General features: G+C 36.9%; 2 protein-coding genes across 3 annotated transcripts; both read left to right on the forward strand.

Moving 5' to 3' along the window:
• Window positions 1-930: 930 nt before the first annotated feature.
• On the forward strand, window positions 931-5767 carry LOC120082214 (pentatricopeptide repeat-containing protein At5g38730). 2 transcript variants are annotated; one of them, XM_039037493.1, is made up of 3 exons: window positions 931-3765; window positions 3868-3980; window positions 5296-5767. In XM_039037493.1, exon 1 carries the CDS (start codon window positions 1481-1483, stop codon window positions 3215-3217), a length of 1737 nt encoding a protein of 578 aa, XP_038893421.1. In that variant the 5' UTR covers window positions 931-1480; the 3' UTR covers window positions 3218-3765; window positions 3868-3980; window positions 5296-5767. The 2 variants fall into 2 exon arrangements, with proteins under 2 accessions (XP_038893421.1, XP_038893420.1); XM_039037492.1 differs by having other exon boundaries at window positions 931-3980.
• A 10184-nt stretch (window positions 5768-15951) lies between these two features.
• On the forward strand, window positions 15952-16299 carry LOC120080951. Its single transcript, XM_039035636.1, has one exon. It carries the CDS (start codon window positions 15952-15954, stop codon window positions 16297-16299), a length of 348 nt encoding a protein of 115 aa, XP_038891564.1.
• Window positions 16300-26753: the final 10454 nt, after the last annotated feature.

Below are 26753 nucleotides of genomic sequence, written 5' to 3' on the forward strand. Positions count from 1 at the left end.
GAATGCGGACAAGATTCGAGTGCCAATATCCTTTAAACTTTTCTAGGGACTCTTGGTGGTTTCATTACTCTCCTTTCTCCTAACTATATAGTCTTTGTATCATGATTTAAATGGGTAGTTTTGGAGATTAGAGAATGAACAAAGGGGCTTAAAAGGGGATAATTGCACGGATGACCCAAAATTTGGCCTAAAAATGAAATCTGCTCCACTTTTTAAAGCTAATGCCAATTGACCTTCTCTTAACATCATTGAGAATTTCAATTACGATAATGCCAATTGACCTTATATTGAAATCTGTATTATGTCATCTTGGCTTGAGTCAATGACATCAGTAGACGGTCAATTGCATTAGTTTTAAAAAGTGGGATAAACTTTATCTTTGAGATTTGAATTTTATTTCGATTTAGTCCTTGGATTTCAAACCTCAATTTTTTTTTTTATTAAACCCTCACTTTTAACTATTGACTTCAATTTCTATTAATTAGTTAAAAATAATTATGAAGTGAAATTTTAAATTTAATTTTAAAAGTGATAAGAATAGTGAAACTAAATTAATTATAATTCTTTTTAACAAAGGTTAATTTATTAACATGAATTAACTCTAAAGATGGAAAATGAATATTTAGTGAAAAATCAAAGTTAAAAATATAAATCTTGAAGTCAAACTCAAATGTTAAGAGTAAACTGTAACATTTTGAAATTTAGAGACTAAAAATTGAAATCAAAACTAAATGTATAACATTTTGAGACCTAAAACTAAGTAGAAACTAGACCCAAAATTTAGGTTAAAAACGTACTTTTTTTTTTTTTTGTCTGTTGCAACATTTTGAAACATAATCACTAAATTGAAACTTAAAACTTAAAAATAATGTGTAACGTTATAAACTTTTGGGATGAAATGAAAAAAAATCCAAAACCTTGACGCCAAAATTTATTTTTCCCTTTAGGCTCATTATTATTAAACCCCGCCGTAAACCCAACTTTCGTTCATCGGCCTCAGAACTGAGAGTCGATCTTTCACTACTGGAAAAAAGCCTACAACGCAACAACAAAGGGAGAAGTTTAGTATCATCATCTTCAATTTTAGGGTTTGGAAATGGATCATCAAAATGTTTCTTTCCACTTAGAATAGCCTCAAAACGTTTCAAATTTCTGTTCAACACGGTATCATCGTCTGTAGAATTGGAGAAATTCGCAGTTCAGTACCACAATTCGTTTCAGAGTTTTCAAAATACCATAGCCACCTCTGCTCGATAGCTTCCTGCAAGATTCAAATGATAAGGTCTGCTGTTTGATGTTCTCCATTTTTTGAAATCTGTTTGATTAAATTTGTGGATTTGCTGGTATTCTAGGCAATGTTTTTAATCTTTGAATTCTATGTGGATTTTGTGATATTGGAATATTAATTGCCCTATTCAAAGAACCACACAACGTAATTCAAAACCTCAAAACCTCAGAGTTCGAAAAGACTTCTCGTGAGATGAATCTATTTGTCCAAAGTATGTTTGCAGTTGTGGTAAAGGGTCATTGGAATCACCTCTTGAAGCCTAAGATTAGTTCTAGCCTCACATCCATATCCATCCACCAGATTCTTCTCCGGCTATCGTTCTACTGTTCAGGTCCTTCACTTTCTTGGGCGTTTTTCAAGTGGGTTGAGTTAATTCCTGATTACAAGCACTCTTTGCAATCTTCATGGGCCATGATTTGTATTCTCACAGAGCACAAACATTTCAAAACTGCACAAAATTTGCTTGAAAATATTGCACGTAAGGATTTCATATCCTCCTCATCGGTTTTAAATGCTTTGGTGACCAACTGTGACAATCCTGATGTGAATGCACATATTTTGAGCTGGCTTATGATAATATATGTGAATTGTAAGATGCCCCAGGATGCTATTCAGATTCTTGAATATATGAGGCTTCATGGCTTTAAGCCTCATTTGCATGCCTGTACCGTGCTATTAAATTCCTTGGCCAAGGACAGGTTAACTGATATGGTATGGAAGATTTATAAGAAAATGGTTCAAGTTAGAGTTGTTCCTAATATTCATATATACAATGTGCTAATTCATGCTTGTTGCAAGTCTGGGGATGTCGAGAAGGCTGAACAACTATTGTGCGAAATGGAATGGAAGGCTGTTTTCCCTGATCTTTACACGTATAACACATTGATATCTTTGTATTCAAAAAAGAGTCTGCATTATGAAGCTTTGTGTGTTCAAGATAGAATGCAAAGGGGAGGTGTGAGCCCTGACATTGTAACCTATAATTCCCTTATATATGGTTTTTGTAAAGAGGGCAAAATGAGAGAGGCTGTAAAGCTTTTCCGTGAAATTAAGGACGTTTCTCCCAACCATGTTACGTACACCACGTTAATTGATGGATATTGCCGAGTGAATGACCTTGAAGAAGCACTAAGATTATGTAAGGTGATGGAAGCTAGGGGTTTGCACCTGGGAGTTGTGACTTATAATTCAATTCTCCGAAAGTTATGCGAGGAAGGCAGGATAAGGGATGCTAATAAACTCTTGAATGAGATGGGTGAGAGGAAAGTTGAACCTGACAATGTCACTTGTAACACATTAATAAATGCTTACTGCAAAATTGGAGATATGAAGTCTGCATTAAAAGTGAAGAGCAAAATGTTGGACGCTGGCCTGCAGCTCGACAGCTTCACGTACAAGGCACTGATTCATGGATTTTACCGGGTGAGAGATATGGAAAGTGCCAAAAAACTTTTCTTTTGCATGCTCGACTTAGGTTTATGTCCTGGTTATTGTACGTATTCATGGCTAGTTGATGGCTACTGTGAACTAGGAAATGAAGGAGCTATCATAAGTCTACTGGATGAGTTTTCGACAAGAGGTTCTTGTGTGGATTTATCAGTTTGTAGGGCACTAATAAGAAGGCTGTGTCATAGAGAAAGGGTTGGTTTTGCTGAAAAAGTATATAGCGCCATGCAACTTAGGGGTATATCAGGAGACAGTGTGATATACACAAGCCTGGCATATGCTTATTGGAAAGAGGGGAAGTCAAATCTCTCTTCGGAGATGCTATCTGAAATGACTAAAAGAAGTTTATTAATAAACCTCAAGATATATAGATGTTTCAATGCTTCTTATGGATGTGATAACCGTATCTTACATCTCTTTTGGGATCATGTTGCCGAGAGGGGCTTAATGTCGAAGAGCATCACCAAGGAAATACAAAGATGAATTTGCAAACTGTGTTTGATCAAAAACCTCAGCCTTGTTTGCTTGTTAATTATATATGCAATGGTCAATGACAGCAGCATGTATATGAAGAAATCCTTGTACGATAATGGGACGATCATGCGAGCAATTGTCGATATGCTGTATGGTTGTACAATTACAAATGCACGACTCCTGCCTTTGATTTGGATATGTGCATTTTAACTCAGACTGTAAAGACATATCGGCGACAGGATAATGAAACAACACTCCTAGCACAATCGATTATTGAGATATTCTCTAGAAGAGAATTCTATGCTAATGTTGCAAATGAGAGGGACAAGGTTTATTGCTTTTAGCAGTTATGAATCCCACCAGGATGTCGAGAGGGTATTGTGCGATTTCATATGTTGCCTCGTTCAGTTGAGCTTTTCGAGCTTTGCAGTTACATCCTTCCATCTAATAATAAGGGTGTTCGGTTCGGTCTTGGGGGCTGAATCAAGGAGAACGGAAAATCTCGGTTCTTAATTAACATCGTTGAATTGAGTAGCCTACTAACATTCTTCATGCAGGTATTGAATCTGCTGATCCTTGGATTCTTAAAAACACTGGTATAATGGAAGTTTGAAATGGAAATCATGAGAAATCTTAGTTTATTCATTTTTCATGTGCAGAATTTATTCCTCTGGGAAGAGCAAGTTATTTTGGGGTACATTATATTTATTGAGAATCTAGATGGTGTAAAAATTGATGCTTATTAAGCGATTAATTGCCTTCTCTAATCAAGGTATAGCATTTTTTTTATTTTGGTAATTAGGGTATGGTTATTAAAAATTCATTTTCTTAATGTGATTGGACTTTGGTGTGCCTTTTAAAGTGTTAATTTAGAGGATTAAACGTGTTTATATAATAGATATAGTTGATAGAAGGTTCTTTTGAATTTTGTTTTTCTTTACTCTTTTTCTTGTTCAACAACATACCCGAGGATTTGAACTTTTGGTAGATAATAAATATATTAACTAGTTGAACTACCTGTTTTCCCCTTTCACAACTAATATATCTTTTGAAACTTGTTCAAATAGTTTTTTTCTGGGCCTTCTCGACCGAGATCAAGTTAAAAATTTGAGAACTTTTTTAGCACATTTCCGGATTGATAAATAAATCGTTGATTTTATGTTTATGCCTCCAATTATAGCTATTATTATTATTATTATTATTATTATTATTATTATTATTATTATTATTATTATTATATCACCTTCTCGGAAACTTATCAATTGGCTTGCTCAACAAGTTTTTTTGGGTCTCGAGTTTCTGTTAAGACCCTCGATCCTAACTTCAATCGATCCCACGAACTCACCTCTCACAGAACAGAATTACCACAGCAATTAGAAACAAATCCACAAATGAGGCAAAGTTTTCCTCTATTAATAAACCAACGAACAATAACAAGTAAGAAGAAATTCAAGTTCACGATTCACTAGAAGCAAAATAAATTCACAAAACAAAACCAAGAACCCTTAGAAACCTCGTGGAAGTTTGAGAGAATTGGGAAATCTCTCCATGAGGACTCTTCTTATTTTATGCACACCCCTTTTGGATTTCTGGTTTCCATCTTTAACCTGCAGCTGGTGGTCCACACTCTTCACTGAATTCCTTTCCCACTACCCTTTCTGAAATCGCATTTGCTTTCTCCACTCTTTTCATAACCGAATTTCCATCATCTTTTCCCTTTTTGCCCTTCCTCTTATATGTGTAAATAATCGGGGGCTTTATAGCTTCCTCACTCTCACATTTGGGTTTTCTTTTCCTTTTCAACACATCTCTTTGCACAAACTCACAAAAACAAGGTATATATCTCGTTTTAATCTTTAATAAAACAATTTGGTTTTTAATATGCATGTTGGTGTCCTTCATAAATGTGTTTTGCATGAGTGTTTGCGTAGTCTTGATGCAAAAACATAACGACCTTGAGATAACCTAAATAAAATATATCTTGGATGAGATATTGACATTTTTGACTGAGATACACTTATTTCCCCAAGATTTTGATAATTTTCCTTATTATTATCATTTTTTTATATTTGTTTGTTTTTATTTAGGACGTCTTGCATATTTGTTTGCTTCAATGGTGAACGAAAGAAGATTCAAAAGAATATATAGGGGACCGGTTGACAGGTTTGATTGTTGATATTGGAACAACGGGGAGGACTTTTACACAAAATAGATAGAATAAGTGAGATAAATTATGATAAGTTTGAGTTGGTTATAAGGGGTCTATATAATGTTACGTCAAATGTTTCTGCTTTTGTGATTGGTAATCAAGAAGACCTTCATCTTTTCTTGACGGGTGATGATGTTTCTCAAATAGCTCTTTTAATGGCTAAGTTACCAATTGTGCTGTAAAATAGTAAGAGTACAATATCATCATTTCCAATCCCATTTAGGTAAAATATACCCTCATTTCCCTCCCAACTTGATTTTGTATTGAATACCATATGAATATGATGTTGTGAGATCCCTAATTATATTAAATGAAAATGTTGTCTCATTTGAACTGGGAGACTATACAAATGGGTTGAGGAATAGGAAATTTAGTCTTGGATGTAGATATGTGATGGACGTTAATGTGGAGAATGTGAATGTATCTAATGTCGAGGTTAATGTCATTGATGGAGAATCATTTAGTAATGAACAACTGATAGATCAACATCTGATGATCATAGAGGGAGAGTCGATGATCATAGTATAATCACGGGGTGATAAAGAACTGTTGGGAGAGTGATTCGACAATAAAGGGTGAATCTTTAAACCATTTGATCACAAATGGTAGGAAGAGTAAGTAACCTCATCAACCCTTCATCATCTCATCTAAGTTCATCTTGTCCATAGAGGATGTTCAGATGGGTAACTTGTTTTTGTACAAGAAAAATTTCTGTAAGAAATTTCCTATTCTTGTCATGAAGAAAATTTGTTGTGTTGGACTTTTTGGTTTGGTTGGAGAACTCTATTTCTCTCTCTTTTGATTTTTGTTGTTGGTTGTCCAATAGGGAAACGATTGAGGTGGCATCGCTTATTTTCTTGATTGAGGGTTTTGACTTAGGATCGAGAGAAGGGATGTTCGTGTTTGGAGTTGTTTGTAGAAATCGTGTTGTATTATCTCTCTTTATCGTTTTTGTGTTTGCTTGTGTATATATAATCTTTAGCTTTAAACCGTGCCTAGATGAAGTATGTAATGAATATAAAGATGTAAACAAGTTTTCCTTGTTTGAACCCAAGTATAAATCCAAACAAGGTTTTTTGGTAAGTTCAAGGTCGAACACAGGGATTTAGTAACGGGCTTGTTTGAATGTTTTAGTGATCTCTTGCAGGAAGTGTGTATATATAATCTTTAGCGTTAAAACTAGATGAAGTATGTAATGAATATAAAGATGTAAACAAGTTTTCCTTGTTTGAACCCAAGTATAAATCCAAACAAGGTTTTTTGGTAAGTTCAAGATCGAACACAGGGATTTAGTAATGAGTTTGTTTGAATGTTTTAGTGATCTCTTGCAGGAAGTGTGAATTATAAGCAATGTTAGTGTAATTCTAACTAAGTACACTAATAATTACAATGCTTATGATGATGAGGTAGTGAGTGTGATTTGTGTTGTTTAGGTGATCACTAAAAGTAGCAGCGATGAAGTGAGGTAAAAAAGCGATGAATAAAGTAGGGTTAAGAAGATTTGCTAATATTTCCTTAAGCATAGCATACATAGGCATTCATTCTTCAACTTCTTGCAAGGAATTCACCTCTATATGTCAAAAGTCACATTTGTTCTATCTCTAGAATGCATGCTGAGTTGATTTTGCACAAAGATCTAACTTTATCTCCAAAGCTAATTCTTTCATTGTTTAATGAAGTCTAAGTTACTTATTCTCTCGAGCAACTGACTACTTGTTACCTAATCAAGTTCTCATTGAGTTAGGCGTTGGGTTAAATGCAAATTAAACAAGATGAACTTTTACATATGCATGCTTTTGGAAAATGTTAGTTTATCTTCTCAACTAATTCAAAATTTAGTTACATATAATTAAGAGATAGAGAACATGATTGAGATGAAATGTGTGGTAATCATATTCATGTTAAAAATAATAGAGTTCTCAAACGTGTGGTTCTTAATACAAAATATGAAATGAAGGACAAGAGTAAAAGTGATAGAAATAGATATTGAGTCGTCGGTTGCAAACTCTTGCTTCCTTTGGCTTTAATACTGTTTGCTAATGATGATTGCTCTCGAGATGAAGAGTGAACACTCTCTCACTTTCTAGAGAAGAGACTAAGTTCTCAATTAGAATCTTCAATGTGAAGTTAAGAGGTTGAAGATAAAAGTTGTTCATTTTTTGGGGTCTCAAAGGAGTGTGGGAGGTATTTTGACAGAGCTTTCACAATCTCTTGTAAAAGTCCCTTTCCTCTTGCATGAGTTGCTATGAGCTATTTATAGGTGTCAAAAAGTGTATCATGAATATCTCTCCAAAGATGATCTAACATCTTTACATTTAATTCCATGCCCTGCTGCGCCGGTTGATTGTGTCACAGATTCATTGGATCTGGCATGTGATTGTGTCACAGATTCATTAGATCTGGCATGCTTGAGTTGAAGTCGGCTGCCAACTTGCTTTTTGATTTGACAGTTTACCAACCGGTAGTCATTTTGTGGTTTCATCGCGTACTTCAATCTTCATCGTATAGTTTTTCTGTGCGTGCATGTTTATATTGCATTTCTTTCATCTCTGTGATCAAGGTTTCAGCTTCCATCTTTCAAGAGATGTTTGCTTCTTTTTAACCAAAACCTGCGTCAAAAGATGTCAAAATTTATAAATTCCAGGATATTGTCTTTTGTAAACATGTAATTGCATAACTTGAATTATTTTATGAATTCACCTCAAGTTAACACATTTTCTTTTTATTTTCCTTAATTATTTTTAAATAAAAGGCTATAATAACTTATATTTCTACAAGTTATTAGGAGTCCTGATCTGCTGGTGGGTTTCTCTTGTAAGTCATTCTTTAGGATTTTATTGGATCTTTCTCCTTCTGTTGAGTCGGTCTTTGATGTTTTTTGGAGGATTAAGATTCCAAAGAAGGTTAAGTTATTTTCCTGGCAAGTTTTTCTTGGTCCTGTGAATAAGTTGGATAAGATTTCGAAAAAGATGTTTTCGTTAATGGGTCCTTTTTTTTTTTTTGCATCATTTGTGGAAAAGCAGAGGAAAACCTTGATCACCTTCTTTGGGAGTGTCACTTCACAAGATTCGTTTGGAATAGCTTCTTGCAAGAGTTTGATCTTTTCTTGCTTGTAAGAGGGATGTTCGATTAACGATTGAGAATTTCTCCTCCATCTGCCATTCAGAGAGAGAGGTCGATTTCTTTGGTTTGTTGAGGTGTGTGCTTTATTGTGGGATCTTTGGGAGAAGAGGAACAATAAAGTGTTTTGGGAAGTGGAGAAGGACCATGGTGAGGTTTGGTCTTTGGTGCGGTTTCTCTTTGGACTTCGGTTTCGAAGGTTTTTTGTAATTATTCTCTAGACAATATCACACTTAGTTGAAAACCCTTTCTTTAGTGGAGTTTTTGTGGGTTTGTTTTTTGTATGCGTGTGTTCTTTCATTTTTTTCTCAATGAAAGTAGTTGTTTTTATTTAAAAAAAAATGTTGTAAAATGTGTAAGAATCTGCAAATGGAAAGTTCAGTCAGTTAAAATTAAGGACTTTGATGGGCTTAAGATCACTAAATATTTAAATGTTCACACATGATTGCATCAACCGTAGAAACATGATCATAAATAGGCAAGAAGTTAAATTATTGTTGAACTTAGAAAATCGAAGTATAAGAATGTAGTCGTAATTTTAAGCCAAAGGATATTATCTAAGACGTTCGACAAGAGTATGGTGTGAACATTTGTTATGAAAGGACATGGTAGGCCAAGAAAGATCATTTACCTTATCTAACGGATCTTCTAAAGTGTCATTCTGTTTGCTACCATGGTTTGGGGAAGCCTTGAAAATTGTCAACCTAGGTTCATAGTATGAGTTAGAGTTGGACCCTGAAGGACACTTCAAGTGTGTGTTTATGACCTTTAGGCTTTGATAACGGGCATAAATGCACGTTATTACAGTGCTAAGTTATTAAACAATGAAGGTTTGCATTGACAAAATATATAAGATTGCGTCCAAAAAGCATTAAGTTCATAACATTGCGGTCGCATGCGTTCATCGCATGAAAACAGTTTTTTATATTTTTATGCAGAATATGCGTTGATGCAAGGCGGAAAATATGATCACAAGAAATCAACGGTCAAGCGCAGCGTTACCGCAAGGCTTTGCGGTGATTTGTGCTTACAAATATCTGCTCAAGAAGGATTGTCGCATAGAGCCGGCGCAACTTGGTGGGTGCATCTGGGTGAAAAGCATAATGATGGGACAGAAAGCTGACGACGGTTGAGTCCGAATTAAGTTGACAAGCTGCTAATGAACTACTGTAGCAAGTACACTCAACTTTTCGGTGACAAATATTCGGCGCATCAGACAGAGAATTAATGTCATCCCATCAGTGCAATCATAAGAGAGAAGAAGCCTTTCAACCCGAAGCTCTATAAATGCCGAAGGCAATCTTTAGAGAAGGGGTTCGTTCGTCCAGTTCGACAGTTAGATAATTTTCTCCATAGTTAAAAGCAACCTTGTTCTTAGTTTTTCTTTTATTTAAGGTGGAAGCGAGAGAAGCGAGATTGTGTTGAGAGATCGTTCCGCTGAACTTGGAAGAGTGCCGGAAGTGTCGAGATCAGAGAAAGGGCCAACTCTTGCGGAAGCAGGAATATCTTTTGAACATAATAGAGTTAACAGTGTAAAAGCCTTGGGAAGTAAGGGATTGCTACCAGGCTCTCTATCCTTATCTTCCATTGTCATTGTGTACTTAAACTTATCTATAGAAATGGAATTTACTTCTTTATATCTGTTCACTCTTTGATTATTATGCATGAGTAGCTAAATTTGTCGAATGGGTTGAGAAGCACTTAGCTAGCTTAACTGGGGTTCTTCATTCTATGCAATTATCTTGTATTATGTATGCGTCCATTAGAGTTACTCGGGAGGGTAGTCTAAGGACAGAATCTAGGCTTGGAAAAGTCAGGTTAGAACCTATGCTCGGGAGAGTTAGATTAGAACGCATAATCAAGAGATAGGAGCTTAGGAATAAGCACTTTTTGCTATTAATGCATCGTATACATCCTAGAGATAGGTTATGATTGTGTACAGTCACCTTGTCATTGTGTGCATCTTGCATCATCGCATAGGAAAAAAGTAGAGACTTAGGAATAAGCTCTATGGACATTATCACATTCATCACATGTGCCCTAGAACTAGGAGCACGACATTTGCATGAAAAATGATTTGCTGTCGCATGGGTGTAGGCATGATCGTATAGTTTGTCGCATTCCCGGGAAACACTAGTTAAAGACCTTCTCAACGCGTTCCTCCGCATACTCATTGTATCTACCGCATAATCGATATTTTCTCAAATCTGCCGCATACTTTTTATACTGCAAACAACAACCCAAAAACAACGCTTTGATTGATTGGTTACCGCAAAGTCTTCTTAGAAGTTATTACCGCATACCGTTTTTCCTAGTCCCTGAGTTCGACCCTGGACTTACCAGGAAACTCAGTGGGATTTATACTTGGATTCTGCTGAGAAAACTTGTTGCTCAATGCATTTCCATCACCGCAATTCATTCCATAATTTCACCACATAAAATAACGCATCAAGTTTTTGGCGCCGTTGCTAGGGACTTCGACAATTCAATGTGCTAACGGTAATTTTTCTGATTTCTTTGCAGCTCTTGATCTCTGGCGAATTACAACCTGGAGATTGAGAGGACGTTTCAACAAAGATTGAAAGATAGCCGCTAGCAACAACAACCAGATAAAGACGATATGGTGGAGCAGCCTGGAAACGGAGCACCAAACGAAAACAATGTCATGGCGAATCCAATCCTACTTGCAAACGATCGCAATAGGCCCATTCGGGACTATGCATCGCCAAACCTCTATGATTTTTCTCCAGGAATCATGAGGCCTGCCCTTGATGGATCCCGATTCGAAATGAAACTGGTGATGCTGCAGATGATCCAGACTGCTGGACAAATTGGAGGATGGCGTAGCGAGGACCTGCACGCCCACCTCTGGAGCTTTTTAGAAATCTGCAACACGTTTGTGTTCCCGAATATCTCTACCGAAGAAGTTCGACTAACTTTGTTTCCATTTTCTCTATGTGATCAGGCACGAAAATGGGCGTATTCTCTCGAACCGGGGGAGATCACTTCATGGGACAAGTCGTAGAGAAGTTTATGAAGAAATATTTCCCACTCACTAAGAACGCTAGGAGAAGGAAATTAATAACAAAATTTGAAAAAGACATGGATGAATCGCTCAGCGATACCTGGGCAAGGTTTAAGAGGCTAGTAAGGGACTATCCACACGACGAATTATTAGACTGCTTGTAAATGGAAATCTTTTATCACGATTTAAATCCTGCTTCGCAGACCACTGCCAATGCGGCAGCCGCTGGTGGTTTGCTCGACAAAACATATGATGAGGCTAAGAATATTTTCGATTGCATCTCTAAAAATCACGAGGACTGGAGAGAGAGCGATCAGAGGCTAAGAATAAAGGATAATGGCGCAAACAATGGTGCTATCGCATCACTTCAGAGTCAGATGACTGTGATGATGAACCTAATTCAGGGAATCGCAATCAACAGCCCAACATCGCATAGTGGGCAAGTAAATGCAATTAATCAGACTACCACAAGGTGTGCGACTTGCGGTGAAGGACACGTAATGGAAGAATGTCCACAGAACCCACAGTCTATTTATTTTGTGAAAAATAATCCATTCTCTAATACCTACAACCCTGGGTAGAGGAACCACCCCAACTTTGCATGGAAAAACCAGCAACAAAATTTCCAATCAGTGGCGCAAAAAGAAGGGCCACCCAGATTTTTCTCGTGAAACAACGGTCAGACGAGTAGTCAAGCCAGCAGTTCGCAACCACCACAATCTTCCTCTTTGGAAAGTTTGTTAAAGTAGTATATCGAGAAGAACGAAACTGTGCTTCAAAACTAGGCGATGTCCATCTGCAACCTGGAACTACATATGGGCCAGATAGCGAGCAAGCTCAAGAAAAGACCGCAAGGGGCCTTCCCGAGTTCAACAGAACTCCCATGCAACCCAGGGGAACAGGTAAAGAGCAATGTCAAGTCATGACATTGCAGAGTGGAAAGATTGTGGTGGGGGAGAGGAAGGAGCCTAGCCGGACGACTCCAATTGCGCTGGAATCCGAAATTGCAGTGACTCGAGAAGAAGAAGGAGAAAAAGAAGCGATAGAGCCAGAAATTGCATCCATCTCAGAGCCAAAAGAAAAAGGGATCGTGAGAGTACAGTTGCCACCTTTCCCGCAGAGACTCAGAAAGAAGAAGAATGATGAGGTACAGTACACCACTTCATGACTATGTTAAAATAATTGCATATTAATATTCTGTTAACTGAAGCGATTGAGGATATGCCCGCATATGCGAAGTTTCTTAAGGATATGGTGAACAAGAAGAAAGGTACTGGCAAGTTTTCCACGGTGGCTTTGACGCAGAGCTCGAAATCCATAATCCCACCAAAGATGCGCGATCCTGGGAGCTTTACTATACCTTGCTCCATTGGAGGATTGTACATCGGGCAAGCATTGTGTGACCTTGGAGCCAGCATCAACTTGATGCCTTTGTCAATCTTTAAGTAGCTGAATGTGGGGCAACTTGCGCCCACGACCGTGACTCCCCAACTAGCAGATAGATCTCTGGTGCATCCAGAGGGGAAGGTGGAGGATGTGCTGGTTACAATCGACAAATTTATATTACCAGCCGACTTCATCATCTTAGATTACGAAGTTGACAAAGATGTGCCTCTCATCCTGGGGCGACCATTTTTATCAACAGGTCGTGCCCAGATTGATGTGCACAAAGGAGAGATCACCTTGAGCGTGAATGGACAAAAGCTCAAGTTCGACATCATCCGTGCCATGAAGTTTTATGATGAAGAAGACCTGAATGAATCTGACGACAACCAGAGTTTGAATGATGAAGAAAAGCTTGACAATGAAAATGAAGATGAGGATGCGATCAAATCCATTATTGCATGCAATGCGATCATAGAAAAAACAAACAAGGAAGTTGAGATGATCGCAACCCAAGAAGAAGAGCCAACAGTGAAGGAAGAAAGAAAAACAACACGATCGTCCTTAAAAGAAGCACCAATAATAGAGCTGAAGACTCTGCCTAACCACCTAAAGTATGCATTTTTGGGGCAGAATGAAAAGCTGCCAGTAATTATTTCTTTTGAACTTAATGAAGAACAGGAGAATACATTGCTGAGCATTCTGAGAAAATATGTGCGAGTGATTGGATTGACACTTGCAGACATTCGAGGAATTAGCCCCACATACTGTATGCACCAAATTTGTCTCGAAGAAAAAGCACAAGGGATCGATCGAACATTAGCGCAGACTCAACCCTGCGATGAAAGAGGTCGTTAAGAAGGAGATAATCAAGTGGTTAGATATGGGCATCATTTATCCGATAGCAGACAGAACGTGGGTCAGCCTTGTGCAGTGCGTGCTGAAAAAAGGTGGGATGACGGTAGTCTCCAACTCAAATAACGAGCTGATATCGCAAAGGACCGTCACCGGTTGGCGTATTTGCATGGACTACCGCAAGCTGAATGTGGCAACGAAGAAAGATCATTTCCCGTTACCTTTCATTGACCAAATACTGGATCCTCTAGCTGGAAATGACTTCTATTGCTTTTTAGATGGGTATGCCAGTTATAATCAAATTATGATTGCTCTCGAAGATCAGGAAAAGACCACATTCACCTGCCCGTATGGAACTTTTACTTTTTGCCACATGCCTTTCGGCCTCTGTTATGCGCCAAGCACGTTCTAAAGATGCATGATGACCATCTTTTCAGAATATCTCGAGGACTCTGTTGAAATATTCATGGACGACTTCTCTGTATATGGGCACACATACGAAGTCTGTCTCGCCAACCTGGAGAAGATATTGAAAAGATGCGAGGAGACGAATCTCATACTTAATTGGGAGAAATGCCATTTTATGGTGAAGGAGGGCATTATGCTGAGGCATAAGGTATCTCAAGACGGGTTGGAGGTGGACAAGGCAAAAATAGAAGCAATTGAAAAGCTCCCACCCCCAACAAGTGTAAAGGCTATAAGGAGTTTCTTGGGGCATGCCGGATTTTACAGACATTTTGTCAAGGATTTCTCAAAAATAGCACGATCACTAAATGCGTTGTTGGAAGCCGATAGGAAATTTGACTTCGATGATAATTGCCACAACGCATTCACGATTTTAAAGAACGCACTGACGACTGCGCCCATATTGATCGCATCAGATTGGACATTTCCCTTTGAAGTTATGTGCGATGCAAACGGGTATGCGATGGGAGTAGTGCTAGCACAGAAGAGAAAGACAATACTGCATCCCATCGCATATGCAAGTAAGACTTTAAACCTTGCTCAGACTAACTACACCACCACAGAAAAAGAGTTGCTTGCGGCAATATTTGCGTTAGAGAAATTCAGAGCATATTTGCTGGGAACAAAAGTACTCATCCATACTGACCACTCGGCGATAAAATATCTGATGACAAAGAAGGATGCGAAGCCGAGGCTGATTAGATGGGTTCTCCTCCTCCAATAATTTGATATGGAAATAATTGATCGCAAGGGGACGGAGAACCAAGTTGCGGATCATTTATCCAGATTGGAAAATTCTGAGGTTGACCGCAATGAGTCAGAGGTGAGCGCAGTATTTCAAGATGAGCAACTATTTCAGATTGAAGAATTGCCATGGTACGCAGACATAGTCAACTATCTGGTTTGTGAGCAATTTTTCGAATAGTATACCGACCACCAAAAGAAGAGGCTCAAACATGAATGCAAATATTATTATTGGGATGAGCCAAATCTGTATAAGAGGGGGTTAGACCAGATTATGCGACTATGTGTACCGGATGCTGCTCATCAACGCATATTATCACAATATCATGATTCACCATATGGTGGACACTTTGGAGGGTAGTGCACCACAGCAAAAGTATTACAAAGTGGGTACTATTGGCCAACATTATTTAAGGATGCCAGAGACACGTGATGAAGTGTGACCGGTGCCAATGCACGGGTAACATTTCATGGAAACATGCGATGCCCATGAACATCGTTCTAGAACTGGAGTTGTTCGAGTCTGGGGCATTGATTTCATGGTACCATTCCCATCTTCGAATGGTCACAAGTACATTCTGTTACATCGACTACATGTCCAAGTGGGTAGAAGCAATAGCATGCGCCGCAAGTGATGCGGTAGTAGTCTCCAAATTCCTAAAGAAAAATATCTTCACGCGTTTTGGCACTCCACGTGCCATAATAAGTGACGAAGGCTCCCACTTTGTCAATTACTCTATCAAAAATCTACTGCTGAAATATAATATCCTCCACAAAGTGGCCACCGCATACCATCCACAGACGAATGGTCAGGCTGAAGTGTCCAACCGAGAAATTAAGTTGATATTAGAGAAGATGGTAAAGCCTTCGCGAAAAGATTGGGCAACAAAGTTGGACGATGCATTGTGGGCATATTGGATTGCCTATAAAACACCGATAGACATGTCTTCGTATGCATTGGTATTTGGGAAAGCATGTCATTTGCCATTGGAGCTAGAGCACAAAGCGCTGTGGGTGGTGAAGAAGCTTAACTTCGACTTAAAAGTAGCAGGGGAAGCAGGAAAGCTACAACTGGTCGAGCTTGATGAGTGGAGAACACAAGCTTATGAAAATGCCAAAATATACAACGAACGAGCAAAACGTTGGCGTGATAGCCGGCTACGCGGTAAAAATCTCCATGTCGGACAAAAAGTCTTACTCTTCAATTCATGGCTACGGCTTTTTCCTGGCAAGTTAAAGTCGTGCTGGTTTGGACCCTTTATAATTAAAGAACTAGCATGGTGCGGTTGAGCTGATTATTGAGGACGAGACCCGTACATTTAAGGTTAATGGGCAAAGAGTCAAGGCATATTGCGGGGGTGATTTTCAGCGAGAAAAGACCTCTGTAGACTTGAGAAACCCGGAATAAAGGAAAATGGAGTGGCCCCTACGCTGGCATGCAACAGAAAAATCATCTGGGACGCAAGTCTTCTGGAGTATCCTTTTGCTTACTTATGATTCATGAACTCTCATTACTACGATGTTTCAATTATTGTTTATCTATCTGCATTTTACTTCTTTATATCTGTTAAAAAAATAAAAAGCGAGAAAAATTTTGTTAACTTCTTTTTATTATTATTTGACCTTCCTAATGTTTTCTTTGCAAGCGATCAAGGTACACGATTGTGGAGGCGCTACATGAAGACACAACTACTTTATTTCATCACTGCATTGCAAAGAAAGAAGAATGCCACAAAGCAGGATGCGTCAATAAATAATGCGGGCGACAATACAAATTTGGGGGTTGTATGTTTCCTTGACTTTATTCCAAATTCTACACTATCGCATTGCACTTTAATTTTGAAAATTTTATCATCACATCCTCTTTGGTTACTGCAATCATAGGCAGAAAGTAGAGACTTAGGAATAAGCTCTATGGACATTATCACATTCATCACATGCGTCCTAGAACTAGGAGCACGACATTTGCATTGGAAAATGATTTACTGTCGCATGAGTGTAGCATGATCGCATAGTTTGATGCATTCACGGGAAACGCTAGCTAAAGACCTTCTCAACCTGTTCCTCCGCATACTTAGTGTATTTACCACATAATCGATCTTTTCTCAAATTTGCCGCATACTTTTTATACCGTAAACAACAACCCAAAAACAACTCTTTGATTGATTGGTTACCACAAAGTTTTCTTATAAATTATAACCGAATACCGTTTTCCCTAGTCCCTGAGTTCGACCCTGGACTTACTAGGAAACTTAGTGGGATTTATACTTGGATTCCGCTGAGAAAACTTGTTGCTTAACGCATTCCCATCACCACAATTCATTCCATAATTTCACCACATAAAATAACGCATCAGGCTTCTATAAGAGATTTCTTGAATTACATTCGATCGGTGATTGTAGTTGATGCAACCCACATGAAATGAAAATAGTATAAATTTATTATGCTCATACTTGTTTCGAATGATGTCAATAAACAAATATTTTTAGTTTCTTTTAATTTGGGGGACACAAAATGACAAGTCAAGGATGCGGTTCATGAGAAGGTTGCAAGAAACGATTGGTGTGGTTACAAATTTGTATTTGTATCTGATAGGCACAAAAACATTGGTAAATCTATTGTAACAATATTTTTAAAAGCATTTCACGCTCTTTACATCCATCATCTGATTTTAAACTTGAAAACTCCAAATTATCTTTCAACATTATTGATCCGTGTTAATCCATTATGAGCTAGTAAGGGTATCTTATGAACTTGTGAATTTGAGTGATATATATATATATATATATATATATTATATATATATATATATATATATATATATATATATATATATATATATTATGTATATTCCAATCAATATGTAGATACAAAGCCAAAGAGGCAGACAGTATATATAATACGAATAAGCTGGTTTAAATATATCTTCAATTGTCAGCTTGGAAACCATCCTATCAAAATTGTACTTTTGGTAGTCCTTTAATCAACACATGGACAATCTGTTGTGTATTGGGAAAATACAGAATATAAATCACACTAGTTTCAAGTTTCTCTTTTATGAAGTGTTTATCGATTTCAATATTTTGTGCTTTCATGTAGATTGGATTATGGGCTATAAAGATAGCAGCTTTATTGTCATAGTATACATGTATAGGTATCTTTTGAGAAACCTTCAATTCTTCTAGTAATCTTTTTATCCCTATGCCTTCATATATACTATGAGCTAGAGCTATAGACTCTGTTTCAACACTACTTCTGGCTGTAAAATTTTGTTTTTTACTATGCCCAGTGACTAAGTTACCACCAACAATGAACAATAGCTTGAAGTAGATCTCCATTTGTAATACTCCCTGTCCAATTAGGATCAATATAAACTTCCACCTCGAGATGGTTGTGTCTTTTAAACAATATTCCCTTTCCTGGAGTTCCCTTCAAATATCTTAAGATTCTATGTGCTGCTTCAAAATGAACTGATCTTGGTGAGTGCATAAACTGACGTATCATGCTTACTTTATATTTGGACATATTGTGACAATAATAAATTTACAACATGCAAACAAAAAGGAAATGAGAGAATTAGGGTGAGAGAACTAACCCCTTGAAGAACGATCTTCTTCATGTATCATCTTCTCCAAAAAACACAAACTCGAAACCCACGATGGACACCACCACTTTATTTGGCCTTAGTATTCTCTGGGTGAGAATCTAGGAGTTTGTGGGCTCTGACTATTTTGGAAGGGAGGGATTTTGAGAGAGATGAGAGGAAGTGATGGGATTCAGATTCTTTTTTTTCCAGAATGTTTCTATGGATCTGTATTTTTTTTTTTTTTTTTGAAACTACATCAGGAAGAAGAAGAACACCTCTCCCCTGCCCCACTATCACGTATTAGAGAGAAAAGAGGGGGAGAGAGTTACGACTCCTTCCCAAAATGATTTCTAAATTAAATTAAATTAAATTATTTTCATAAATCAAATTTAATATATATTTATATGATAACTACCTTTTCATATAATATATATTAAACTATATGTTATATCAAATATAACACATAATCTATAGTTTTTATTTTCTCACCAATGTCATTTAATATAAATCCCATTTATATTAAATTTCATTTCAAATAAACTTTATATTATAATGTATCAAATACATTATAGTAATTATATCATATGTAATTAGATTAAATTAATTATATCACATCTAATTAATTCTCTTAATTAATTTGAACCATTCAAATTAATCCAAAAATTGATTCTCATTAATTCTCGTTGAGCTACAGTGCAGATCTTATGAACCTGTAGCTTGAAGCTCCAATGATACATGAATAATTAATTAAACCCCTTTAATTAAATTGTTCACCATTTGTTAACTGTCAGACACTTCACTTAAGACCGACAACTGTATCTTTGCACTACAGATATATTTTTGTGTCCATTGGATATAACCACTCAATAATACGATGACCCTTCACAAATTGCTCGTAAGTACAGTTGGACTAAAATTATCGTGTTGCCCTTATAGTTACATCTAACTCTTTAAGTACCACTGATCTCTTTAATGAACAATAAATTATAGTCCAACTATGACCAAACCCCTCTCGGGTTAGAAGAAGGTGTGGTGCCACATTGTTCAAGTTCGGAATCAGTCATTAAGGGAAAAATTTATTTACTTAGTCCAACGTTGGGGAATGAGTGAATTCCTTTTTATGTAGCTGTGTTCCCAACTCCCCGATCAGACGAGTCCCTAAAATGGTAGGCTTGTTGAGTCGACGATCTAACCACTCTCACCCATACAAATCAAAGAACCGCCTTTATAGGCAGGAGTTCACAACTCACCAGCATTTAGGTCATGTCACCTATGGTCATCCTGGTGAAATGTAAGTCTTTATTATGAATGATATTATATGATGAGACTAGTCATTTCGAGGTCCAGTCTTATACAAACTCCTTTTTATTGAGTAACCCTGTTCACATGTCTTTACATGAATGATTAAGACCAGATCATTTGTAACACTTCACAACAATTGTAACATTTACAAAGCAGGCCATACTCGTAGTGTCACTAGAATAAGGTATCCAGCCTTTTCCATCTACTACAAACCATTTAGGTTATTACTTAAACATGATGCACCTGTATGTCTCTACATACATGTTTAACTACAAATGATAACGTTGGATGTTAGTTTATTGGTTTGTGGGTTTAATGCTACTAAATGTCAAATAAAACATCTCATATTTTATTAAATAAATAAAATATTTGTACAATACAATTACAAACTACAGGATCCTATGAGATTAAAAGCATCAACCCCAACAACAATTTCAAATTTGATTCAATAGGCATGTCACCAACTTTACACCCAACTATACCTATTTCTTCAAGTAAATCGATAATATATTTTCTTTGGTTAACGAAGATACCTTTTTAGATCTTGCAAATTCCATTCCTAGGAAGTACTTTATGTCCCTAGGTCCTTGATCTGAAATGCATTCACAAGTTTTTTCTTTAAAATGACCAATTCTGCTTCGTTATTACCTGTAAGGATAATGTCATCTATATACACAATCAAAATTGCAATTTTGTTATATGTAGAATGCTTGTAAAAAATGGTATGATTAGCTTGACTTTGAAGGAACCCAAAACTCGTAATTATTTTTCCAAACTATGTAAGCCATGCTCTAAGAGATTGTTTGAGACCATATAGAGACTTTTTTAGTTTACATACTTTTGCTCTTCCCAAGTTCAATTTAAAATCCTGATTGTAAACTCATAAACACTTCTTCTTCAAGGTTACCATTGAGGAAGGTATTTTTTTACATCAAGATGGTGAAAAGATAAATCTAAATTTTCTGCAAGAGATAACAATTATCTGATGGAATTAATTTTAGCAACAGAAGTAAAAAGTTTCCAGATAATCAGTTCCATAGGTTTGAGTGAATCCTTTTGCAACTAGCCTTGCTTTATATGTCTCAATCTTACCATCAGAATTACATTTGATGGTAAAAAGCCATTTACATCCCACTGTTTTCTTATCCCTTGGCAAATCTACTATTTTCCATTTTCCATTTGTCTTAGAGCATTCATCTCCTCCATAACAGCTAGTTTCCAATTTGGATCATCTAAGGTTTCTTGTAACTTCCTTGGGACAAATAAGTTGTCTATCCTAGAGCAAATTTTTGTACGACATATATTTTGCAATGGGACATTTAGTGCAAGTTCTAGTATATTTTCTCAAAACAATAAGGATATCAAGATCAGAGGCACATGCAAGACATTTTCCATGATTGGAGAGACATCAGACATGTAGGAATGTATCAGCAATAGCGAAAGCAACAAGGATCATTTAAGCACTCCAATTCATTAATTTTGGCAAAATATAAAACATGCTCTTGCAGAAAACAAGTGAGTTTCAAGACATACCTTTGTACAACTTCTTCAAAGCTCGATCTCCAGCTGTAATCTTCTCCGAATCTTGTTGCAAACCACCTTAAGATCTTCCCCACTATTCTCTTGGTGCTCTAGATTGAGTTGTGGGACTTAAAACAAGCTTGAATCAAGGGATTAAGGAGAATTACTCACAACAGCAATCTTGGTGAAGAACCCTTTCTTCAGCATGAATTTTCTCTAAAATTCTCTCTTGATTGCATGCCCGAAATTCACTCCAAACTCTTCAATATATTGTAGATCAACATGCAACAAAGAGAGTTGCATGAGTTTCAACTCATGCTTGGAGTAACATAAGGCAATAATGATGACTTTTGTGTGAGCGAGTAGAAGATGGATAATGGAAAACATGGTTTTTCCATTTTGTGCATTGCATTTCTAATTTTTCAATTTTACCACAAAATTAAAATTTGATATTTCCAAAATCCATTTTGATTTTAAAAACTAAAACAATAAAATTAATTTCATAAATTAATTTTTAAATAATTAATTTAATATCAAATATTAAATTAATTTTTACACACATCCATCTTTATATATTTAAATCATATTTAAATATAAATTTTCCTATTTTGTTTAATTCTCAAATTAAACATGTAATTATATCTCATATAATTACTAATTCTCTTAATTCTAATTTGAACGTTTTAAATTAACTTATCACGCTATTCTAGAGCTAGTTCATTGCGAGCTAGTAGGGGGATCTCGCGAACCTACAAATCATGGGCTCCAACGATCTGAGATTAATTGACTAAACTCATTAGACCAAATTAATCCCCATTTGTTAACTAATGGGTCACTTCACTAAAGCTCATAGTTGCACTCCCCTCACTGTATATATATTATGTCCACATGATTTAACTATATTCAGTAAGTCAATCCTTCATAGGTTGTTTGTAATAACGGCTGGGTCAAATATCTATTTTACCACCGAGATTACGTCTTATTCCTCAAGTTTCTACCGATCTCTAATGAACAACTGGTTTGTGATCCAATCACTAAACCATACTCTCCTAACCCAGTGAGAGGGTGGGGCCCCTTGTTTAAGACCTGGATTCAATACTTGAGAGAACAACCTTCCTCCTATCCCTAAATCGGGTAGGCGTGAACTCCGTCTTGCACCCTATGTCCCAGCTATCTATTAGGTCTTACCCTTGAAATAGGAGTCTTATTGAGCCGGCGTTGTTGAGCCAACCCTCACCTATGCAAATCTAAGGGTAATCCCGAATAAACAGGAGTTCATAGTTAGCTCAAGATTAAAATCGAGTTACCTAGGTCATTGATGCATGGAATTATGATGCGATGGTGTGAATATGCAATGATGTGTGTTATGCGATGATCATTCAAGTTTTCCTAACAAAGCCCAAGTATAAGACTTCTTAAGTTTCCTAGTAAGTCTAGGGTCAAACACAGGGACTACTAAATAGATATGCGACAAACTCCTTGATTCTATTGCGGTGGTGAAAAAGAAGTGGATAGTGTTTTGATTTAAATTTTCTATGTGACGAGGTTGAATGCGGAGTGATGAAAGCGTAGAGTTACAATAAGTATGTGATGAAGGGGTTCAGAAGGGGTTTAGCTAAATTTCCCAAGATTGTACACAAGTTATGCGATCAGCTATACACAAATATCAGTACTGCATTTCTCAATGCAGAATGCCATAATTCCTATTTCTAGGACGCATGCTATGTATATTTGAAACAATCGATAGAACTTATGTCTAAGTTTCTATTCTTGCTTATGCGATCTAATCCGACTCCCTCAAGCCTATATTCTATCTTTAGAATACTCTCTCAAGTATGTCCAAATGATGAATGACGCACACATAAGACAAGGTGACCGCATACCATCATTCCTATTTCTAGAACGCATGCGATGTGCAAATAGCAGATAGAACTTATCTCTAAGTTTCTAATCTTGCTTATGCGATTCTAATCCAACTCTCTCAAGCCTAGATTCTATCTTTAGACTACTCTCTCAAGTATGTCCAAAGGGTGAATGATGCATACATAAGAAAAGATGATCGCATAAAATGTAAATCTTAAGTCATGCTAGCTAAGCACTTCTCAACCCATTCAGAAATTTAGCTACTCATGCATGGTGTGGAGAGATTGAACGTAAATCGAATGAAGTTTCCATTTTCTGCAAATAAAGTGTTGAATACAAAATAACAAATGGATTTGAGAGATAACAAGCCTGGTAAGCAATGTCTTGCTTCCCGTGGCCTTTTACACTACTCTTTATCACTTCAACTCTATTCTAGTTGTGAATTCTTACTCTCGCAAAGGTTGGACCTCTCTCCTTTGTATTTCTTTCCGGCAGACTTTCGATCTGTCCGGGAGTGATTTCTCTCGGCTTCGCCTCGTGTCCTTGCTCTCTTCGTCCTCTATGTATATGTATATGTATATGTATGTGCGTGAAATCGATTCTCCCCTTTCTCTCTGGTGGCATTTGGTATTTATAGATTTCAAGGTGAAACAACTTTTCTTACTAATGATTGCAATGATGGGCAACATTAATTTCCTTACTTTGTTGCGCCGTTTAAAAGTCACCGAAAGTTAAATGTACTTGCTACAGTATGACTATTTACTCGAACTTGATCCACTCTTATGTCTCCACATAAAGTTCAAGTACTCATGCAATAGTCATGGGTCTTATTTTATTGGATTTAAATTTTCATACAATTTATGAAATCAATAATAAGTATATTGGTTATAGAAAATGTTTATCATTTTACAAACTGCGAGTTTATAAAATCCAACAAGATAAAGTATTTTCAATTACGATAGGAGAAACAAGAGTGGAAGATTGGTCACCTAGAATTTCAAAATCATCCTTCAAAGTGTGAGATTGAATTTTTGATGAGTTAACTATTTAGTTCTTATTTAGTTGACTAAACTTTTTTCTAGCATAAAACTTAAACTTAGGATTCAAATCATTTGGATCTTTTTGTAGTAATTCTCCCATTGAATTAGAAGGTTCTATATTTGGCATTAAAGAACTAGTAGGATTAGGACAAATAATATTTGGAAGAGAGACAGATACATCCCAAAAATTATCATCCTCTAAATTTGGTGCTTTCTCCCCCTGAAGATAATTTTGAGTGAAAAAAACGTTGGTTTTCTAAAAATGACACATCCTACTCACATAATTTTTTTTTGTTTGAGGATCAACATGTATACACCCTTTTTGCTTGAAGCATAGCCTAGAAAATTACATTTAATGGATCGATAATCTAATTTTGATCGAAGATGACTAGGAACATGCACATAACACATGCACCCAAAAACTTTAATAGGTAAATCAGAAGACAAATGAGTAGTTGGAAAAAAATCTTTCAAAACAATAAATGAAGTTTTAAAATTAAAAAAAATAGAAGGCATTCAATCTATTAGGTAGATAGCTCTGAGAATTGCTTCCCCCTACAAGTACTTAGGAACTTTCATAGTAAACATTATGGCCTGATTTGAAGGAACTCTTATAAAAGAGTACCTATGAGCGGAAGTGGATCTTTCCAATTCATTGTGACAGAACTTCCACATATACATTCAGACATATAGATATGCATTTACAATGCTAAATTACTAGCATGCATAAAGGATGAATAAACAAGAGACTGAGAGAACATACTAGTTGAAGACTTTCTTCACTCGAAATCTTGCTCTCTCCGCAAACGAACTCCTCTCGCCTGAACATCCTACAATCGTTCAACAACTCTCCCGTCGTCTACCATGAACGGCTTCGCACGAACACCAGAAAGCGGGGACGACACCACCACTCAGAGCCCTCAGTATTCTCAAAGTGAGAATCCAAAGGGTGGGCTTTGTTCGGATTTGGTAGAGGAGCAGAGGAAAGACTATCGTGTACAAAAGACCAAGCAAGTGGGAGAAGTGAAAGACTATCGTATAGTGGGGTGCTTGATTGTTTAGGCAAGGTACATGATCATGTAGTAAAAGCTAGACGATTGTCTATACGATTGTTTAGTTCAGCTCAGGTGCTAAGCGATCATCTAGGAAATGGTAAGCGATCGTTTAGGAAATGCGTGCGCGGCTGTGCGATCGTTTAGTAAACAGTAAGCGCTATCGTATAGGCTCTCAAGTACTATGCGATCGATTGCAAACATATCGTGAGTGATTATGCGTCTCTTTTAAAAATGAAAACCATTTCATTTTATTCTTCAATTACGAAAATTGAATTGAACTTCCCACTAACGCATGAATTCGGAGAAAACGGTGGGCAATTATCTCATAACCGTTCAATTAATAAAGTAATAAATATAATCATATTATATTCATAACCTATAGTTTGATATCATAAATCAAGCATAGTGTTTTCTCCTTTACTTGATACAAATCATATTTATATCCAATTTTCTCCAAATTAATGTATCTCATACATTTGGTCAATCATATCATATATAATTAACCAGTTCAATTATATCATATATAATCAATCTCCCTCTTGTCAATTTGAACATTTCAAACTGACCCAAAAATTGATTATCAACTTGTATCCAAGCTACCAAGGGGACCTTATGGACCTATGGCACGACTTCAACAGTACATGAATAGCTGACTAAACTCTTTAGCCACGAGATCCACCATCCGTTAACTGCTAGACATTCCACTAAAGACCGACAACTGAACTCTTCTTACGACAGATATATTTCTGTCCATCAGATATAACCAATCATGAGTATGAAAATCCTTCAAAGATGCTCATAAGTACAGTTGGGCCAATTTACCTTTTTGTCCTTGTAGTTACATCTCACTCATTAAGTACCATTGATCCCTCTAATGAACAATACAACATAGTCCTACTATGTGTGAACACCTCTTGGACCATAAGAAGGTGTGTGGCACCACATCGTTCAAGCCCTGAGATCAGCCCTTAAGGGAGCTATCTATCTACTTACCCCTGCTTTGGGGAAGGAGTGAATTCCATCTTGTATAGCTGAGTTCCCAGCTCCTAAATCAGACGAATCCCCAACGTGGTAGGTTTGAGTTGGCGGCCTGGCCATTCACACCCATGCAAATCAAAGGACTACCCTCAATGGCAGGAGTTCCCAACTCACTCGGGATTGAGGTCATGTTACCTATGGTCATCCTAGTAAAGTTAAGTCTCTGTCATGAACGACGTTATATGACAATATGTTAACACTTCGTGGTTAGGTCTTATACAAATTCTTTGTATAGGACGCCCCCGCTCGCATGTCTCCTAAACGAATGATCAGGATCAGACCATCTGTGACAAGTCATAACACTTGTAACTATTCCACAAAGCGGGCCGCATTCGTAGC

Source organism: Benincasa hispida, chromosome 7 (assembly GCF_009727055.1).
Source record: "Benincasa hispida cultivar B227 chromosome 7, ASM972705v1, whole genome shotgun sequence".
Lineage (NCBI taxonomy): Eukaryota > Viridiplantae > Streptophyta > Magnoliopsida > Cucurbitales > Cucurbitaceae > Benincasa > Benincasa hispida.

Coding starts and splice junctions, on each gene's coding strand:
- LOC120082214 (XM_039037492.1), top strand. CDS start 1,481: ATGAATCTATTTGTCCAAAGTATGTTTGCAGTTGTGGTAAAGGGTCAT.
- LOC120080951 (XM_039035636.1), top strand. CDS start 15,952: ATGTCTTCGTATGCATTGGTATTTGGGAAAGCATGTCATTTGCCATTG.